Below are 18,522 nucleotides of genomic sequence, written 5' to 3'. Positions count from 1 at the left end.
GGGGTGGAAACATGGCTAATACCTGTTGGTTTTGTTATTATTCTTATTCCCTTAATCAACTAAAACTTCAATCAACTAAAGTTTATTCATTGGGGGCCCAATTTTAGTGGATGAGTTTTGATAGTTTAGTTGTGGGCATTTCCTTCTAGCAATTAGTGGTAGTTTTTGTTTTCTGGACGGTAGCTTGTCTCATACTACCTTTGGGTTGCTGTATTGGCTGGGTCACGCTAGGAGTGGTAAGACTTTTTTGGTCTGTCTAAAACATACATAGGGCTGCACCTTAATCCACCAAGTAAAGCTTGCAGCCCTGGTAACATCTAAGGTCCTCCTCCGGGTGCCTACTCCGAGAGAGGCTCGGAGTGTGGCAACAAGGGACAGGGCCTTTTCGGTGGTGGCCCCCGACTATGGAACGATTTCCCTGACGAGGCTCGCCTGGCGCCAACGCTATCTTTCCGGCGCCAGGTTAAGACTTTCCTCTTTGCCCAGGCATATGGCGGCACATCTTAATCACCCACATGTTTAGTTTTTTAACGTTTTTTAATGCTTTATGGGTGTATGTTCTGTGTTTTAGGATTTTAAATTTTGTATACTCGTTTTAATCTTAATTTTAGAATTTCTGTAAACCGCCCAGAGAGCCCTGGCTATAAGAGCGGTATGTAAGTGCAATCAATCAATCAATCAATCAAATAAACCCCCCATCGAAGTGGATCGTGACCATTTTGCAGCCACCACCATCCATCCCCAATCAACTGTGCACTCACCTGGATGGCATTGACCTCCATCAAGAAGTTTATTGTCTCCATGAAGATGGAGGCGGTGGGTTGGGCAGGAGGGGCCGCAGGGCAAGGTTCAGGCTCAAATGCAACCGCAGGAGCTTTGGCTGCTTCTGAAACGGAGTGGACAAAATCAAGGCATTCGAGGGCTCCCCTTCAAAATCAAGAGCCGATCTCCAGCGCTACTCTTTGGTTCTCCGTGGTTCCGTTTGTTAACAAAAGGAACTGAACCGCTGAGCCCTTAAACCACTGAACCATGGAGCCAAAGACACGTATTTTTTTAAAATTGAACTTTTAAGCAAATACAGCAAAAGCACACCCATCAAGCAACCCCTCTCCCCAACTGCACCCACCAAACTATATTCAGACAAGACCGCGGTGGGGTGGAGGGGGAATTCTGACCACTAAACGACAAAGCCGTAGCCCCATGAATGTGTTAAAGAGCGAGATAAGGAACTGTGAAACAGGTACAGTGCTAGCTGGTTGGCTCAGCTCCTGCTGTCTAAAAGAAATGATTCTAATTCTGCCTCCGGCTAATTCTGTAAAAGTAATTCCTTCACAGTACTAAAGAACTCCAATACGGAAGAAATTTTAGGGCTTCACTATAAGCTTTTTATCCAGTAACTTTACCAGGGCTTCTGCTTCCGGATTCTTTGCAGAATTAAGATCGACTCTTTTAAACACTCTCTCTCCACCCCACTCCACCCGGGATTTCCTTTATTGGCAAGTTCTACATGTTTCATTATACAGCCACTAGATGGCACTGTGATTATAGCGCAACTCCATCATTACATGTTGAGATTCAAACTGCGATATTTAAATAGCTCATTATCCCCGTTACAAATAAAGCTGCGGAAATGGTCACGAAGCACGGGAGAGGTCCTGGAGGTTAACAACGTAATGTAAAGGACCCGCAAACTACTGTAAGAGTCTCCAATATGCAAAGCATGGGCCCTCTATCAGGCCACTATCCAACTGCCTGCCCAAAGATAACAACATGATGTTATGTATGCTTGTCAACAGTCTACAGCAGCCAATCCCCCATCTGCCACAGAGAGAGAGGCTTCAATGCCTCTCTGGGGTTGGGGAAAGGAGCCAAGGGGAAGAAGGGAAACTAAAGAAAAGCTGAGATGGAGGGGGGCAGTGGCCCTGGTCCTCTTCCTACCACGTTGTCCGACCTTCCTACCCTCTTCTCCTTGTGGGGCATGCTTCACTTGCACACCACCGAGGTGGGATGGGGACCACAACGGATGGTGGAAGTAGGATGGAAGATGGAAGAAGATGCCTTTCTTAGTCTAGTATAGCCCAGCCTGGTCTGTGGCCCTCTCTTGTTGAGCTCTGCTAAAGTGTAGGAGGCTTACCTCCTCGGTGGCCAGCCACTCTGCCAATAGGTAGGGCCATTCGTCTACCGAAAAGATCAGCCTACACAATCCAGACCCTGCTACACCGACCCGAACACAATCGTTGGATTTTAGCAGAAGCATATTTCTTACCCGCGGCTAATACATTATTATTATTATTATTATTATTATTATTATTATTATTATTATTATTATTATTATCATCATTATCATCATCATCATCATCATCATCATCATCCCTCAGGCTGCTGGCAAACTATTGGGCCCATTCGTACCACCAAGAGCGGCTGTGTGGCTCATTTGGTTATTCCGCGCACTTCAGGCCTGCTGCCCCTAACCTTTCTGAGGGCCCATCTTGATTCTACTGGACGTTAGCGACAACCGTTTGGATAGCTTGGCCGTGACTTCTTCTTCGGGCAAGCGAATGGTTATGGCTGGCTCTAGAGAGTCCAGCTGGGTCTTCAGGGAGGCGTCTGCACCGTCTTCAGAAGCTACAGGGAAATCAGCAACCGCAAGAGAACAGAAACGAACCTGGGTTCAAATATAGCCAAACAGATAGCAAGGCCTCCGTTTAGCAGAAAGGGGTCCTTCGCCCCATATCCTGCCACCCAAAGACTACCCCATGTCCTGACATGGAACCCTATTAATTCATTCATTCATTCATTCAATTTCTATCCCACCCAGTAGCTGAAGCTATGTGTTGGAAGGTATCTATGTACAAAACTTGTCATGGGTGAGACTTCCCGATTCAAAGACTGTCAGAATATGGAAATTCACAAATAAGGGTTCCACCAAAGCTGGTGTCAGACAGGCAGCTTGTTTGCTCCCACGGATGTGGAAGAGTTTTCAGGTGCCCCCCCCCACCCCTGAACTGCCCCTATTGGGCCCTCCACAGCCAGATGATGTCAGTGGGTGTAGTTCATCACATTTTCCCTTTCTCCGTGCTGGGAGAGGCACAGACCTCCATGCTTCTCTCAGCACGGAGAAAGGAAGCTGGCCGGCACTGGGAAGAGCAACTCCCCCTCCAGCTGTTAGCTGAGTCCCCGTTTTCGGCCAGCGTGCCTCCCAACACTGACCTCCCAACACTGGTCAAATCTCCAGCTGCTCACACCCCCGCTTTTGTGTCTGTTCTGAGATGGGAGAAACCAGCAGATTCCTTCCTTGGTGTACTGCCTTCCACTATGTAAGCCCCATCCATCATCACAAGTGATACAGCCCAGTCATTGGTATACCAGCATCATTAGAATTAGGCCTCAGGGAGGGGTCATAGAACAGGCACCCCATGCCAATGGCCCGGCCAGCATAATCCATTCTGCTTGCTTTGAACTTGAAGAACGTTTCTGTGGTTGTGAAAAAAATTGGGAGCTTTGATGTGCCGGGGACAAACTCTGCCTTCTTCCAGGGCCTGCGTTCTGCTACTGTCCCGCAGGCCGTGTCTCAGCTTACCCAACTCCTCCATGCAAATGACGACAGACTGAGCCCTTGACATGTGGGCAGACAGAATCCTCCGTCCTCCTGCGTCCACACTCTCGGGTGGTGGTCTCTCCCTGGCCAGGCGAGCCTTCTGGAGTTTGGTAGCCTCGTGAAATGCATTCTCCACCCGAATGTCATTCTCTTGGATATCATAGAACAGCCCTGAGGAAAAGGCAAGGGGAAATGCATCCGGATAAATCACGGCAGGGAGGAGAGGACCCTTGATTGATCAGGTACCTTAACGGGAAGGAAAAAGGGGAGAGTTCTTCCGAAAGGAAGTTGGAGATGCTTAGGCTGAATCCTCAAAGCAGTAGGCCTGAGAAGATAAAGGGCAGGAATGGGCAAGGTATCAGATTGGGAACCAAACCAGACTCAAACCAATGCTTATTTATTTATTACATTTCTAGACTGAGCAACAGCCGAAGGTCTCTGGGTGGTTTGCAATGATTAAAACTGTAAAATACAACATCAGTTACATTACAAACATATAAATCCACAGCATACAAACAAAACAAGATAAAACCTAGCCGCAAAGCAAAGATTTAAAATACAGTGACACATTTCAAACAAAAAAGACTAAAACGCCTGGAAAAATAAGATCTTCACCTGGCTCCGGAAAAAGCACAAAGAAGGTGCCAGGCGAGCCTCTCTGGGAAGCTCATTCCACAACCGGGGTGCCACAGCAGAAAAGGCCCTGTTTTTGGTAGCCACCCACCTCCCTTCCTTTGATGGAGGCTCCTGGAGAAGGACTGCTGAGGATGATCTTAGGGTCTGGGCTGGGTACATATGGGAAGAGACGATCCTTCCAGAAACCTGGCCCCAAGCCATTTAGGGGTTTGAATGTTGATACCAGCATTTTGAATCGGGCCAGGACATGGACCGACAGCCAGTGCAGAAGGAAAAGTACAGGCACAACATGATCACGATGGCCAGAGAGCAAAGCTACCTGGGCCTTGGAATTCCTGTGCATGTGCAGATGGAATCCAATAATACAGTGGTTCTCAACCTTTTTTGCTCCATTCCCCCCCTTTCACCATTGTTCAGAATATAATACCCCCCTTCCCAAGATAGTCTAACACAAAAGGTGCATTCCAAATAATATGCATATATTTATTTATTTTTCTATATTAGTCCCATTTAAAGGGGCAATGCAAAGCAAGGCTCCTTTTACATTCTCAGCTCCCATGCTCTGCGTTGTCCCTTTAAATGGGAAGCTTGAAACTTTTAGGATTGCGAAGGAGGGAGGGAAAAGAGAGCAAAGGCCTGGCTTTTGCAGACGACATGACACTTTTCTGGGACGTTTTTAATCACATGTGTAGGAAGATATAATCTACAGGACATCATACTTTGCTGAATAGTGGTCCCAATTCCCCCCTGGAACTATAAAATTTCCTCCTTGTTGAGAGCCTATGCAATAATAGAAAGCTACACCCGGTACTGGGGAGACAACGCAATACGAAAGCATCAACAAGCCCACCCAAGCAAACCTAGTTGCCCTCGTACCTAAAATAGTCCAGGCCTGAATGCTGGTGGGGTCCAAGCAGGTGGCGTCTTCAAAGAAGACCTCGGCCTCTTCGTAGTTCTCTAGCATCACAGCCATGATGCCGCAGAGCAGCACGCTGGGCAAACAGAAAACAGAGGAGGAGGAGGAGAACCTGACGGCAAACGCAACCCTTTATGCTGAAGACGATGGAAGTCCCTACTGCAATAAGTGTCTTTTTCAGGGAAATTCTATGCCTGTGCACTCAGGAGTAAGCCCCACTGTTTTCAATGGAGCTTGCTACTCCCACAACAGCGTGCATTAAGACCTCCTGAAGAGAAGTTGGGAACTCTTGAGACGAGCGAAAAGGATGTTGCGATGAAACATATGAGCCCTTCCCCGACCTGGTGCCCTCCAGGTGTGTTGGACATGTGGCGTAGTGGCTAAAGTGTCAGGCTGGGAGTCGGCAGATCCGGGTTCTAGTTCCCACTCGGCCATGGAAGCCCACTGGGTGACTTTGGGCCAGTCACAGACTCTCAGCCCAACCCACCTCACAGGGTTGTTGTTGTTGTGAGGATAAAGTGGAGAGGAGGAGGATTATGTAGGCCACGTTGGGTTCCTTGGAGGAAAAAAGGCGGGATATAAATGCAATAATACATACATACATGGCTGGCTGGAGGAGGATGGGAGTTGTAGTCTGACACATCTGGACTGCAACAGGTTGGGAAAGGCTCTCTCTCTCTCTCTCTCTCACACACACACACACACGCACGCACCTGATTTGGGACAGACTGTGAGCAGCGTGGTCACTTCCCCCTTCCACTACCCCCCCCAGTAACATATGACACAGAGGCCCACAGCACCCCCCTCCCACAATTGTGTACTGTGGCATTACACCCCACAAGTCAGTTCCCTAATGTATGTCTGAATTGGTAAGTCTGTGGTGCTTAGAATGTGGACCTGAGTGGGCGGAGTTAGAATGTCTTGGGAGGGGGAGGAGCTTTTAAAACTCAGCTAAAAACTTTTCTGTTCCCTATAGCTTTTAAATATTGAGTTTGTTCTGACTCTATACTGTTAGCCTCACCCTACCCGGTGCCTGTTTACACTTCCCTGTGCCTGTTTGCATTCTCTTTCCCTCCTTATTGTTTACTACAACTTTATTAGAATGTAAGCCTATGCGGCAGGGTCTTGCTATTTACTGTGTAATCTGTACAGCACCATGTACATTGATGGTGCTATATAAATAAATAAATAATAATAATAATAATGATATATAAGGGAAGGACGGAGGGGATTGAGAGCTCTCTGTGTGTTAGCTCTTGGTGTGGGGAGTACTTGGGTTCTGGAGAATTTGAGGTCCAGTGTAGAGAGTGGTGTCTTTTGAGGGTGGTGTGCTGACAGTCAGTCAGTGTATATTAACCAATACTGATAATAAAGTTCAAGAGTGAAGGTGTGAGAGAAAGGAAAGCGTGTATGAGAAGAGTGAAAGGATTGGATGAGAGGTTTTAAAAGGGTTTTTTTTAACTGTTTTATTATGAAACAAAGCTTGTGAACTTTTAAAATAAAACTGTAATCGGTTTGTTTTAACTACCACAAAAATCCCACGTGTCTGTTTGGCATTTATCATCTGCAGTTATTTACATTTAACACCCACTCTGACAATAATTCACCCCAGTGCATATAATTCACAGCGCTTTAATTTATTACTGAAATCCTTCCAATTTAACCCCTTTCTCCACACAGTTTGGAGAAAGGCGGTGGTTGTCCCTCGCCTCAGGCTCTTCAAGTGGTGGGGCTTAGCTTGAGCAGGGAGGGTCCGCGGCCAGGCCTGTTGTTCAGAGCCTGTGTTGTGGCATGTACCCCTTTCCCTTAAACAAAGAGGAGGTGGGGAGGATGGGTCATGTTAAGAGCTCATCCTAGTCCCTGTGTGTTATGGCCAGAGTAAACGTTACTGAAGGTCAAGGGGAGACGTGCCAAGGCGCCCCCCCTCCATCAGGTGAGCCCTTCCGCTGTAGGACAAAGGTCTGAATAGGGCCCCAGCTCTACCCTCCTCAGACCAAAGAATACCTGTGCAGGTGATTGTGATCCAGCCCAACCGCCTCTCGGAAACACTCCTGGGCTTTCAGGTTGTTCTCAGTGAGCAGACAGAACGCTCCGTAATCCAGCCAGCTCTGGATATCCTGACGGTCGCGAGCCAATCTCTGGGGGACAGAAGTATCGTCGCGGGAGTCAGGCCTCTGCTCCAGGGCTTAGAATTGGGTAGGATTGAGAATCAGGACTGGGGCTCGATCTTCCTGAGGATTCTCCGTGTCAAAGGCCGACTGGCGTTGTATGATCTTAACCTGATGGTATTTCAAGACTTGGGGGGGGGGGGGGTTGTGAGCCATCCCTCTTCCGCACCACATCCCTGCAGAGGCCCTCAAAGGAGCATCTATCCTTCAGACCCAAATCTCTCCGTCAATCAAGCCTAGCTCAAAAACAGCAGGTGAGGTGGTAAAATTCTTCCTGGACTGTGCCACTTCAGACTGCAGATGAGACCCACCCCCCATCCTGCCCATGGAGACCCCCACACATGGAAAACTAGCGTTATCAGAGAGAGAGAGCTAGCCTACAGAGCTTCTGCTTTATACGGCAGCTATCTATAAGTGGGGCATCGATCTGGAGGAGTGTGCAAGCAGACGACCCCTGCCTGCAGTCCAAAGTGACACAGCCCAGAAATGGTGTTACCATCTGAACTGGTGGCCTTGTACCCTAGGAGACAAAATATGTCCAACAAGGCCGTGTCCACACCAGCCATTTATCCTGGGGTCAGCTCGAGCACAGCTAATCCCAGGGTCAACCAGGGCCGACCTCTCATTTGTCCCGGGATAAACGGTGCTGCACTGATCCTGATTTTTCCCGCGCTCCCGGGACAAGCCCAAGATCCGCGGGCAGTGTGCCGCTCGCTCCTGGGTCCTCCCTCCTCCCTGTGAGTAGTGGGGCTGAGCGACCAGGCAAGGACCTCTGCGGGGGGAGTCCGTGCCCATCGAGGGTGGGCATTTTCGTCATCCCTTGGGATGTCTCTTGCTGGTCTCCGGTGCCGAGTTTTCAGGTTTTTTTTTTTTTTTTTTTAAAAAAACACCTTACTTTTGGCACAAGATCGCGCCCACGCAGTTGCACAACATCGCCTCTCGTTAAATAATAAAAAAAGGCGCGCCGGAACGTCCCTCTTCATTTCTGGGATGACGCGCTGGTGTTTGGACCCAGGGGGACGATCCCGGAAGCTGGAAAGTCTGAGATCCACGTCCCCCCTCTTGGCCCCAGAAGGCCTGCAGGTGTAGATTAGACTTAAGTCTCACCAAGAAAACGCTAAGTCCAGGTCCAGGCCCGATTCAAAGTGCTGGTATTGACATTTAAAGCCCTAAATGGTTTGAGGCCAGGTTATTTGAAGGAACGCCTCCTCCCAGATGTACCTGCCCGGACCTTAAGATCATCCACAGGGGTCCTTCTCCGTGAGCCCCTGCCAAAGGAAGCGAGGCAAGTAGCTACTAGGAGGAGGGCTTTCTCCGCTGTGGCACCCCGCTGGTGGAATGCGCTCCCCAGAGAGGTCCGCCTGGCGCCTACACTGTACTCCTTTCGTCGCCAGCTGAAGACTTTTTTATTCTCTCAGTATTTTAACACTTAATTTTGACTTAAATTTAAATTTTACTGTTCTAACTCTGCATTTTAATCTTATATCAATTTTTGCTGCGTGGTTTTATCCTGGTTGTGCTTTTTATACTGTATTTTGTAATTGTGCTTTTAACATGTTGGTTATTTTATTATGGTTTTAATTTTTGTGAACCGCCCAGAGAGCTTCGGCTATTGGGCGGTATAAAAATGTAATAAATAAATAAATAAAAATAATGGGATGCATTGGTTCAAAAGCAACAATCCTCCCCCAACCTCCTACTTCTAGGTGGAAGACAGCCATACCTCCCCCTAAATCCCAACCTCCTCCCCCAGATGATGGCCACCGTCGAGGCACCAGAATACAAACGACTGAAACATCCTTCCTAAATGCCTCCGGTCCTTCCTTAAAGAGCCTCCTGTGGCGCAGAGCGGTAAAGCAGCAGTTTCTGCAGCTGAAACTCTCCCCACGGCCTGAGTTCGATCCCAGAGGAAGCTGGTTTCAGGCAGCTGGCTCGGGTCGACTCAGCCTTCCATCCTTCCGAGGTCGGTAAAATGAGTACCCAGTTAGCTGGGGGAAAGGTAATGACGGCCGGGAAAGGCAACGGCAAACCACCCCACTATATAAGGCCTTCCAAGAAAACGTCAGCGTAAGCTGGCGTCCCTCCAAGAGTCAGTAATGACTCAGTGCTTGCACGAGAGGTTCCTTTCCTTTCCTTTCCTTCCTTAAAACCAGAGAGGCTCTCTGTTCCCGCAGCACTTCCGCATGGAGAGAAGGAGTTCTGTCACCTCCTGGTAGTAAGTCGATGCCGTGTCATAGTCTCCGTTGACTTGGGCTTCACGGGCAAAGAGCCAGAGCTGCTGGGAGATGGTGACGATGGGAGGAGGAGGACTTGGGCTCTGCTGGGACAGCACCTGGCCAAGGGAAGGGAAACAGCAAAGACGTGCTGGGGGACATGGTCAAAGTAGGTGCGTTTAGCACTTGAAAAGATTTTCGACACAGTAGGGGGGAGAGGGGGCGTTCTGATGACAACCCCCACACACATTTTCAAAGAATGCACGGGGGGCTTGCAGAACCACGTGGGCTCGCCAAGGCCCCTGTGGCCCTACCCAAGAAGATCCCTACTCAAAGGGAGGCTTTCTACATGCAGACTAGAGATGTAAAATATCTGGAAATTTTGAGGCCATGGGGGGGGGGGGGGAAATGCAAATTTCGGAAAAATAAGCAAGACTTTTTTTTTTAGTGCTCTTTACAGATGTAATGTCACGCTGTTGCTTTAAGACAGCCTTCCTCAACCTGATGCCCTCCAGATATTTTGGACTTCAGCACCCATCAGCCTTAAGCAGCATGGTCAAAAGTCAGGAAACCTGGGCACTGTAGTCCGAAACTTCTGGAGGGCATTAGGTTGGGTAGGGCTGCTTCAGGAACATTACGTTTTAAACAATTTTTTTTAAAGTAAACTCAATTAGCAAATCTATCATTATTATCTGAATAGATTAGAACTAGCATCAGAAACACTCTAAAGGACTCTATAGAACAAAATGCAAACTGTCAAGAACGCACAAAGGTGACTCTACTCGCATGTTGAGAAAGTGATCATAAATGTCTATCAATAAAATATACTTTAGATCAATAATTTTAATAAGGAACGAACTAACTATGCTGGGAATCTTACAGGGAGGATTTTAAAAAAAAATCCTCCCCTGGCTTCATTACTTCTAGACATTTTGCATCTCTAGTCTTTCTATAAAACTATTATTACATAGATTTTAGAAAGCATTTTGAGGAGGCGGGACAATACAGAAATACTTTCATCTTAAATGCTAAAAGAAAATGTATCATAATACAAAGTTGTTTAATTTTTCCAATTTTTTTGCAAACCGCCCCCCCCCCCCCCCCCCACAAATGGTCCTTGGAACCCCAACCGTCTGTATGCAAGGCACAGACTTGCATTTTTCAGATCAAAACTTCACTTAGAGCATAGCAACATCCATCACCGATTCTTGTTCTAGCCTTTATCTGACCGTCCCCCAAGACACCCCTCCAATAAAAAGAACTGTGGCGTTGCTGCGGCACCTTCAGGAACGCGGCTCGGTCTTCTAATTTCACCTACCTGATTCAAAGCAACATGCATCTGATCCACCAGGTACACGTACAACTCGCTCAGGAAAGCTTGCAGTTGGTCCAGATTGTTGAAGGCGGATGTTTTCAAGTACTTCTCTCTCACAATTTTCACAACCGCGTGCTGCGGGGGACACAAAGGCTCCACATGACCACAGGGGCCCTCTAGATGTTTTGGATTTCAACTCCCATCAGCCACAGCCACAACGCGCAGTGATCAGGAATGCCGGGCGTTGTATTCCAAAACATCTGCTGTGCCATTATAGCCTTGGTTAGCGAGGTCAGTGCAATAGATTATGAGGGAGCTAATATTTTTGCATAAAGGAGACAGGCAAAATCTTGACATGGTAATATGCCCCACTCCCCTTCCTTTAGGGCAGCCTTCCTCAACCTGGGGCACTCCAGATGTGTTGGACTACAACTCCCAGAATGCCCCAGCCAGCTGCTGGCTGGGGCATTCTGGGAGATGCAGTCCAACACATCTGGAGCGCCCCAGGTTGAGGAAGGCTGCTTTAGGGTCATGGAGAGCACTGATTCCTCTCTGGTCTCCTTTTCTCTTCGAATTTCCCTCCCTCTCCCCTGCATGTTTAGAAATGTGTTCGTTTCATTTATCAGTCTACCCATCTGTTCTCTCATTTCCCGCTCTGTGCTTACCAAAAGAACGAGGATACCTGTTTTATTTTTATAATCAGCCCTGCATAAGGGCGTGAAGGGGAAGAAGTAAACAGGGATTAAGAAGGATTTTTTTTTTGTAATGGTGGACTGTTGTAACTTTCTTATAAAACAGTAATTTCTTTTCTTATAAAAAAATAAAAAGTTAGATAAATGTCATCACACAAAAGGTGGGAAACTATCTTTACTTTAGCTCCAGCTGCGTCCCTGCAGTAATATTAAGGAAAGCCATTACAAAATAGTATATCAGTTTCCAGTGTCTCCAGTTCACAGGCAGAACTGGAGACATTGGTGGCAGAGTGTGGGGGTATGGCAGAATCAAATGAAACGGAGCCCATACCTTGAGTTGCTCCTTAAAGGTGAAGTATTTCCCTGAGCTGTTCAGCTCATAATTAAGCTGGCATTTCTGGTTCTCCAGGGTGTGGCTGTCGACGGCCACCCCGGCCGCCATCTGTCTTCCAAACAGCTCGTGGTACTCCTCCAGAATAGACCCAGCAATGCTGGTGATCTGCGTATGGTAATCTTCCACCGCCTAAAAAGACACAGAAATAAAGTTTGGGGAAGGAGAGCAGCTGCTCCGCCCTCACGGTTGAAGAGAGCCGTTCCAAGTGCCATGCCGTTGCTTGCCAGTAAGGTCTTGGTCAGTAGAATCATAGAAGAGTAGAGTTGGAAGGGGTCTACAAGGCCATTGAGTCCAACCCCTTGCTCCTTGCAGGGATCCACCTTAAAGCATCCCTGACAGATGTTTGTCCAGCTGCCTCTTGAACGCCACGGCCTCCCTAGGTCATGGGTTCCATTGTCATACTGCTCTAACAGTCAGGAAGTTTTTCCTGATGTCCAGCCGGAATCTGGCTTCCTGTCACTTGAGTCCGTGATTCCGTGTCCTGCACTTTGGATCCGTTGCTCACAGCTCTGCCTCCCACGAAGTGGAACCCAGATGCGGAGGGCTTGTGAGTGCGGAAAGAGGACTGAGGCAGAACAAAGTCGGTCATGTGCAGCGGCTGGATGAGAGCCAGAAATTGCACAGAGTCTCCTTCCATGTCAGGGGGAGCATAGGGCAAGGTCCCATTAATGAGATTTTGGGAGAGGGCGTTTCTAGAGTACTTCATTTTCCCCATAAGAAACAAGTCTTTAGCCCTCATGGCTGCAAATAAATGCTTGGAAACACGTGTTGGTAGGCAGTGCCTGATGAAATCTCAGAAGCTGGGGTGGGGGGTGGAAAGCCCAGTGGTCAAGAGAAAGGCTTTAGGGCTTTTGCTCAGCTCCCCTGTACCAGCCAAACCACATAAGCTACAACGAAGAGTTTTGTGGCTCCTAAAGCACTTCTTATTTTCTCAGTATTTTAACACATTAATTTAAATTTAAACTTTGCTGTTTTAATTCCATATTTTAACCTATATCCATTTTTGCTGTGTGGTTTTATCCTGGTTGTGCTTTTTTATATTGTATTTTGTATTTGTGTTTTTAGATTGTTGGTTGTTTTTATGCTCTTCACGGTTTTAATGCTTGTGAACCGCCCAGAGAACTTCGGCTATTGGGCGGTATAAAAATGTAACAAATAAAATAAAATAAATAAACAAATTTCTTACGGCAGGAGCTGTAATATTACAAATAATCGGATATATCAGACGGTGGACTGCAGTCAATGAAAGCTTACGCTATAATAAATTTGTGAAGACATCAAGGTGCCACAAGACACCTTAATGACTTGGTTTTCCTGCAACAGAGATGCCTATCCCTCTGGAAATCGTTGAAATAAATTATGCAGAGGAATAGTAATTAAGCATATTTGTGCAAATCTATTCCATCTACAGAACTATTTTATTTTATTTATTTATTTATTACATTTCTATACCGCCCAATAGCCGGATTTTTTCCCCGGCACAAAAACTAGACTACCACGGCACAGAATTTCAATTGTTTTTCAGGCGCAGAAAACTCTTATGAATACTGCCTTGCTTGATACCTTCTTCGCTCCTGTAGTCCTTCGAGGGAGTTGAGGGCGTGGAGGAATCATCTCCCTCACTCTGTACGTAAGAGAAGAAAAAAGTGGGTTCTAGTAAGCTGGCAGTTCAACCTGCAATCCTATACACAGTTTCCCTGGGAGTAAGTCTCACCGAACTAAATGGGACTTACTGAGTAAACATGTATAGGATTGCGTTTCTAAGTCACTTCTATCTAGGCTAACGACTTTCCATTACAAACTGTATCTTCCATTATATAATACGGATTCCACAACAATAGGTAACAGGATACTGAAATGGGAATGAGGGTTTAGAATAATAGTACTATTTTGGACTGCAAATGGTGGACTTCATTTTTAAATGCTCCCCTACATGAAAAAAAAAAAAGAATTGTGCAAATAGAAAACGAGAACAGGCAGTTGATTCAGCTAGAACTGCTATTGACTCAGGTATCTGTCCGACCCCTTGAGTTCATGATCAGAACAGGATGCAATGAAAGATTAAGAGTCTGGAGTTATCGGCCTGGCCCAGTCTGTGGAGCGAGGAGGAAAATTCACAGAAGCACCTTGAGATGCACGTTTATGGAAAGTGTTTCTTAACAATCCCCCCAGATCGCTGCCCATGCGCACCGGCTGGCGAGTTCCTCTGGCAAACGCCTGGGCACCAAAGCTCTGTCCAGTGCAAACTCTATCACAAGAAACGTTCCAGATTCTGCATATTGCTGAAAAGACAAGCAGATTGACACTTTCTCAGCATGGGAGTTGGGAGAGTGGGGTTGTGACAATGCAGGTGCTGGCCAATCGATACTGTGCACAGCCAGCCCTTGCTGCAAAATGGCAGGACCAATTCTGATGGAGTTTGGCCCTGGAGAGAAATACACAATGGGATATGAACTTCCATAGCGGCTTGACTACATAAATACAATTGATATACTGTTTTGTAATGGCTTTCCTTAATATTACTGCAGGGACGCAGCTGGAGCTAAAGTAAAGATAGTTTCCCACCTTTTGTGTGATGACATTTATCTAACTTTTTATTACTTTATAAGAAAAGAAATTACTGTTTTATAATAAAGTTACAACAGTCCACCATTACAAAAAATTTCCTTCTTATTCCCTGTTTACTTCTTCCCCTTCCCGCCCTTATGCAGGCCTGATTATAAAAATAAAACAGGTATCCTCGTTCTTTTGGTAAGCACAGAGCGGGAAATGAGAGAACAGATGGGTAGACTGATAAATGAAACGAACACATTTCTAAACATGCAGGGGAGAGGGAGGGAAATTCGAAGAGAAAAGGAGACCAGAGAGGAATCAGTGCTCTCCATGACCCTAAAGGAAGGGGAGTGGGGCATATTACCATGTCAAGATTTTGCCTGTCTCTTTTATGCAAAAATATTAGCTCCCTCATAATCTACTACACTGACCTCGCTAACCAAGGCTATAATAAAGAAAGACCAGCTGCTTTCTAGCGGCACAGCAGCCTTTTCACTAGCAAGCAAGTCTTGCAAATGCAGGCCTTATGAGCCTGGCAGAACACCCCCAGGGCCAGCATCTAGCTCAAAATTGCATTAACTAAAGAAAACCCATCCTATCCCCATCACCAACCAAATATACTAGAATATCCCCCTCCTATTATTCTACAATCCCATTTTATGTGGTTTGGTCAACACTCAAACATGAGTAGTGTTACGTGAATGGGTGCTTTGCTCATGCGCTTCCTGCCTTCCTCTCCCCGGGCCCTTTTCATCTGCATCACTTTAATGAAGTACTTCTGCTTTCACAGAAACAGGTATTTGTACAGCCCTCCAAACCATGACTGCAAACCAGGATCAAACTGTGGTTTGCAAGCCTGGTTTGTAGGGATTGTGCAAATAACTGTTTGCTGGTTTGGAAGTCGTGACCAACTATGGTTTCTGAGGCCTTAGCTAGACCGAAGGTTTATCCCCGGATTGTCCCGGGGTCATCCCTGCCTGCTCCCGGGATATTCTGTGTGTCATTTACATGAACAGGGACGACCCCAGGATAAACCTTAGGTTTAGCTAAGGCTTAAGAAATAAGAACTAATCAAAGTGGAGCACACAGCTCATTCAAGCAGTGCCCACAATTGCTCTATGAACTAACCTGCTGCTTCACATGTCTCTCTCTCTCTCTCTCTCTCACACACACACACACACTTTGATGTAGTGCTGAGAAAGACACTCTGTAGATGGCTCAGAGGCACAGGTTTCACATGACCCAGGACTGAGACTCAGCATTTCAAACTCAAGAGAAAGGGCTGAGTTTACAATTCCCCAGCTATTAAAATAATGCATTTACCTGTCCTTCCAGGTTCTGGCAGACAGACACAGCGGCTTCTATTGTGATATCGGACGCGTCCTTTTTTAGAACATTGGATGCCTTGTAAAAGAAATGTGAAATATAGTGCTCAGCAGTCAAAGAACCTCAGATTTAGCACGTCCATCAAATTAGAACCCACACTTCTGGTCCGCTGAGGCCAGAACTATGACCGTCTTATTGCCCAGCCAATTATCTGCCGCTCCAAGTTCCATACCTCAAACGTGATCCCCAACGGTGGCTGGAACCAAACAATTAAGGGACGTAAACTCCAATCTGGAACCATATAAGTGGGAGGATGCAACCTCCGACCAGACTAACCAGTACAGGAGCATCAGGTGGCTGGATCCAGACCCCATTTTAATGTTCCCATGAGATCCCCAACACAGCATTGGTCTGGAGCACGGTGGGGAAATTAAAACGTTGGCTAGAGCCGGGCCCCGTAGTGTGGGTTTAGCACTGCAGCTAAAGATAAGCACACCAGGGCTCACTGACTGAGTGGTGGGGCAACAGAGGGCATTTTGCTGAGGGCATCCTGGAACTTGAAATCCATCTTGGTGGTGTCATGTCTAAACCTACTGCCCCTGTTTTGGGAAAAGGTGTTTCAAGTAATCAATCATAATCAGATTTGGACCTAGAGGAGGCGGCGCCAGACACCAGCCAGCCTGTACCAGTGAGGGAGGAAGCTCTCACGGGCGATTCACCAGCTGGGAGTCAGCCCTCTCCAGAGCTTATCTCCTCAAGGCCAAATCCTACACACTCAGTGGGAAGTGAGCTTTCTTCCGGAGGAGAGCGTCCCGACAAGCTAGCTGGTGCTAGGGTCTGCCCAAAGCTAAAACGCACAGAGCGGAAGGAAGGCGTGAGAAAGTCGGTCCGTTTAGGATGGCGCCAGAACCTGCCTCCGCACCAGGCTCTCTGAAGTTACGGGCGTTTGGGAAGGGGCTTCCTGTTCTCCTTGGTCGGACAATTATCTCGCTTAGTTTGCATAGTTTTGCCTAGGGGGAAGTTTCCAAGAGATTAGACTCTCTTCAAGTAGAAGAGATGTTTGCTGCTTAATAAAAGCTCTGTGGATTACCTAGCAGGCCTCGTCATTTGTCTCCCATCGAAAGCAGGGGCTTTCTGAGAAACACGACAGGTAGGGAGCCACCACCGCCCAAAGAGACACAGCAAGTGCTGCTATGACTTGACCCTCAGGAACAGAGCGGTTCTCCCCTCTCCTTTGCTCATTATACAGGACTCCATAGCACACATGGAGTTGACAAGGGTCACTCAGGGCACGGGTCCTCATCACTCCTTGCCCCCCTCGCCAAACAAGCTTTCTTCTGTAAAACCATCGAGGCTTCCATCTCTTTCTCCCCATACGCACCTTTCTCAGGATGACCTCCTTAACGGTCTTGTCATCCTTTGTGTTCTTCCCGAGGATACCTTTGGTATGCGGGGTGTACATTCCTACCGGCCCAAATTTATTGAGGGCCGCTTGGTGGCCAACGTCACGGAAAAGACTGAAGAGGCACTTGGTCTGAAACAAACGAGGGCGGAGGGAAACCATCAAGCGGAGGTACAACCGATAATAAAGCGAGTCCTGGCAAACAGAGGTGCCCTCTAAATGTGGCACTTGAGCTGGAGAGGAGGCAGTTCCTTCCACGGGTCCATCTCATGTTGGAAGACCCAGACAATCAGTCCTGCTCATACAACCTGAGCACCAGAGGATGAATGGGGAAAGCATATTGCATGGTGCTTCTCCCCAAGACCCATGGCCAGAACATCAAAAGGCAAGGAGGACACCCAGTGCAGGTTCTCACCCGTTCGAACACCTCACTGTCGTGGTAGGCTAAAACCCGGAATGCTCCCCGGATCCGCTTCACGCCAGGGTACAGCAAAGGAATTAAGTTGACATAAGCCACGCCGTGAAAGGAGATGGGTTCTTCATCTCCTCCACCAGCTCCTCCACCAGCTCCTCCCTGGAAAATGATTGAGATTTATAGCTCGCCCTGCCTCCGGTCTTGAAGGCTCAGAGTGGGTAGCCAAAGCTAAGCAGAAGAAACAAAAAACACAACGGCAGCAAAACAGAGTCACGTTTAATCGCATTCACAGAATGTCCCCCCACCATTTGCAGACTGCATTCTGGGCTCTGAAGGCCAGCCCAAACAGAAAGTCCTCACAAGGGCGGTCAGCTTTGGACCTTGGAGAATCTGCAGAGGAAGCAGGTTCATACCTAAGAGCCAAGCACTTCCTAGGTATAAATGCCTCTTTCTGATACCTTGGTACCCAAACCTGATGTATAAATGGAATTAATGATGAGGATGTCCTCAATAGATCCCAGAAATCATTTTGGGGGACATGGGAAGAGGTGGTGTCTAAGGTATGCCAGGTTAACTTGCAAGCAAGTGGAACAGCCCTTGCCTTCAAGAAAGGATTCCAGACAGCCTACAGAAGGAAGTCCTGCCAAAGTAAAGACCTTCCAACTGAACCTAGAAGTGAGTATATGGTCTCTGCTGCAATATTTGAAGGAACATTTTCTACTAGATGGACCCGCTTGTTTACTGAGGTCCTCATCCAAGGCCCTGCTCTGGGCATCCCTGCCTTCAGAAATAAGCTAGTCACCAGGGAAAAGGCATTCTTTGAGGTTGCACCCAGGGCAAATGCCAAACAGTTGAAGGCATTTGCTTGGCACCCACGATTTTTGCTCCTTTCAG

The 18,522-nt window shown here is 47.4% G+C and overlaps 1 protein-coding gene across 1 annotated transcript in view; it reads right to left on the bottom strand.

Moving 5' to 3' along the window:
- Nucleotides 1-18,522, bottom strand: part of CFAP70 (cilia and flagella associated protein 70) — a 34,669-nt gene that overhangs the window by 8,979 nt on the left and 7,168 nt on the right. The window contains exons 6-18 of the mRNA XM_063142985.1: nt 17,629-17,787; nt 17,193-17,345; nt 15,809-15,889; nt 14,123-14,214; nt 13,496-13,556; nt 11,870-12,061; nt 10,850-10,981; nt 9,525-9,650; nt 7,155-7,288; nt 5,111-5,226; nt 3,581-3,769; nt 2,473-2,625; nt 762-886 (exon numbers count right to left, since the gene is read on the bottom strand). Of these exons, the coding sequence (XP_062999055.1) occupies nt 762-886; nt 2,473-2,625; nt 3,581-3,769; nt 5,111-5,226; nt 7,155-7,288; nt 9,525-9,650; nt 10,850-10,981; nt 11,870-12,061; nt 13,496-13,556; nt 14,123-14,214; nt 15,809-15,889; nt 17,193-17,345; nt 17,629-17,787 (1,713 nt within the window). The remainder of the gene's footprint in view (nt 1-761; nt 887-2,472; nt 2,626-3,580; nt 3,770-5,110; nt 5,227-7,154; nt 7,289-9,524; nt 9,651-10,849; nt 10,982-11,869; nt 12,062-13,495; nt 13,557-14,122; nt 14,215-15,808; nt 15,890-17,192; nt 17,346-17,628; nt 17,788-18,522) is intronic.

Source organism: Elgaria multicarinata, chromosome 17 (assembly GCF_023053635.1).
Source record: "Elgaria multicarinata webbii isolate HBS135686 ecotype San Diego chromosome 17, rElgMul1.1.pri, whole genome shotgun sequence".
Lineage (NCBI taxonomy): Eukaryota > Metazoa > Chordata > Lepidosauria > Squamata > Anguidae > Elgaria > Elgaria multicarinata.
This window is presented reverse-complemented; position numbering and strand designations above follow the sequence as displayed.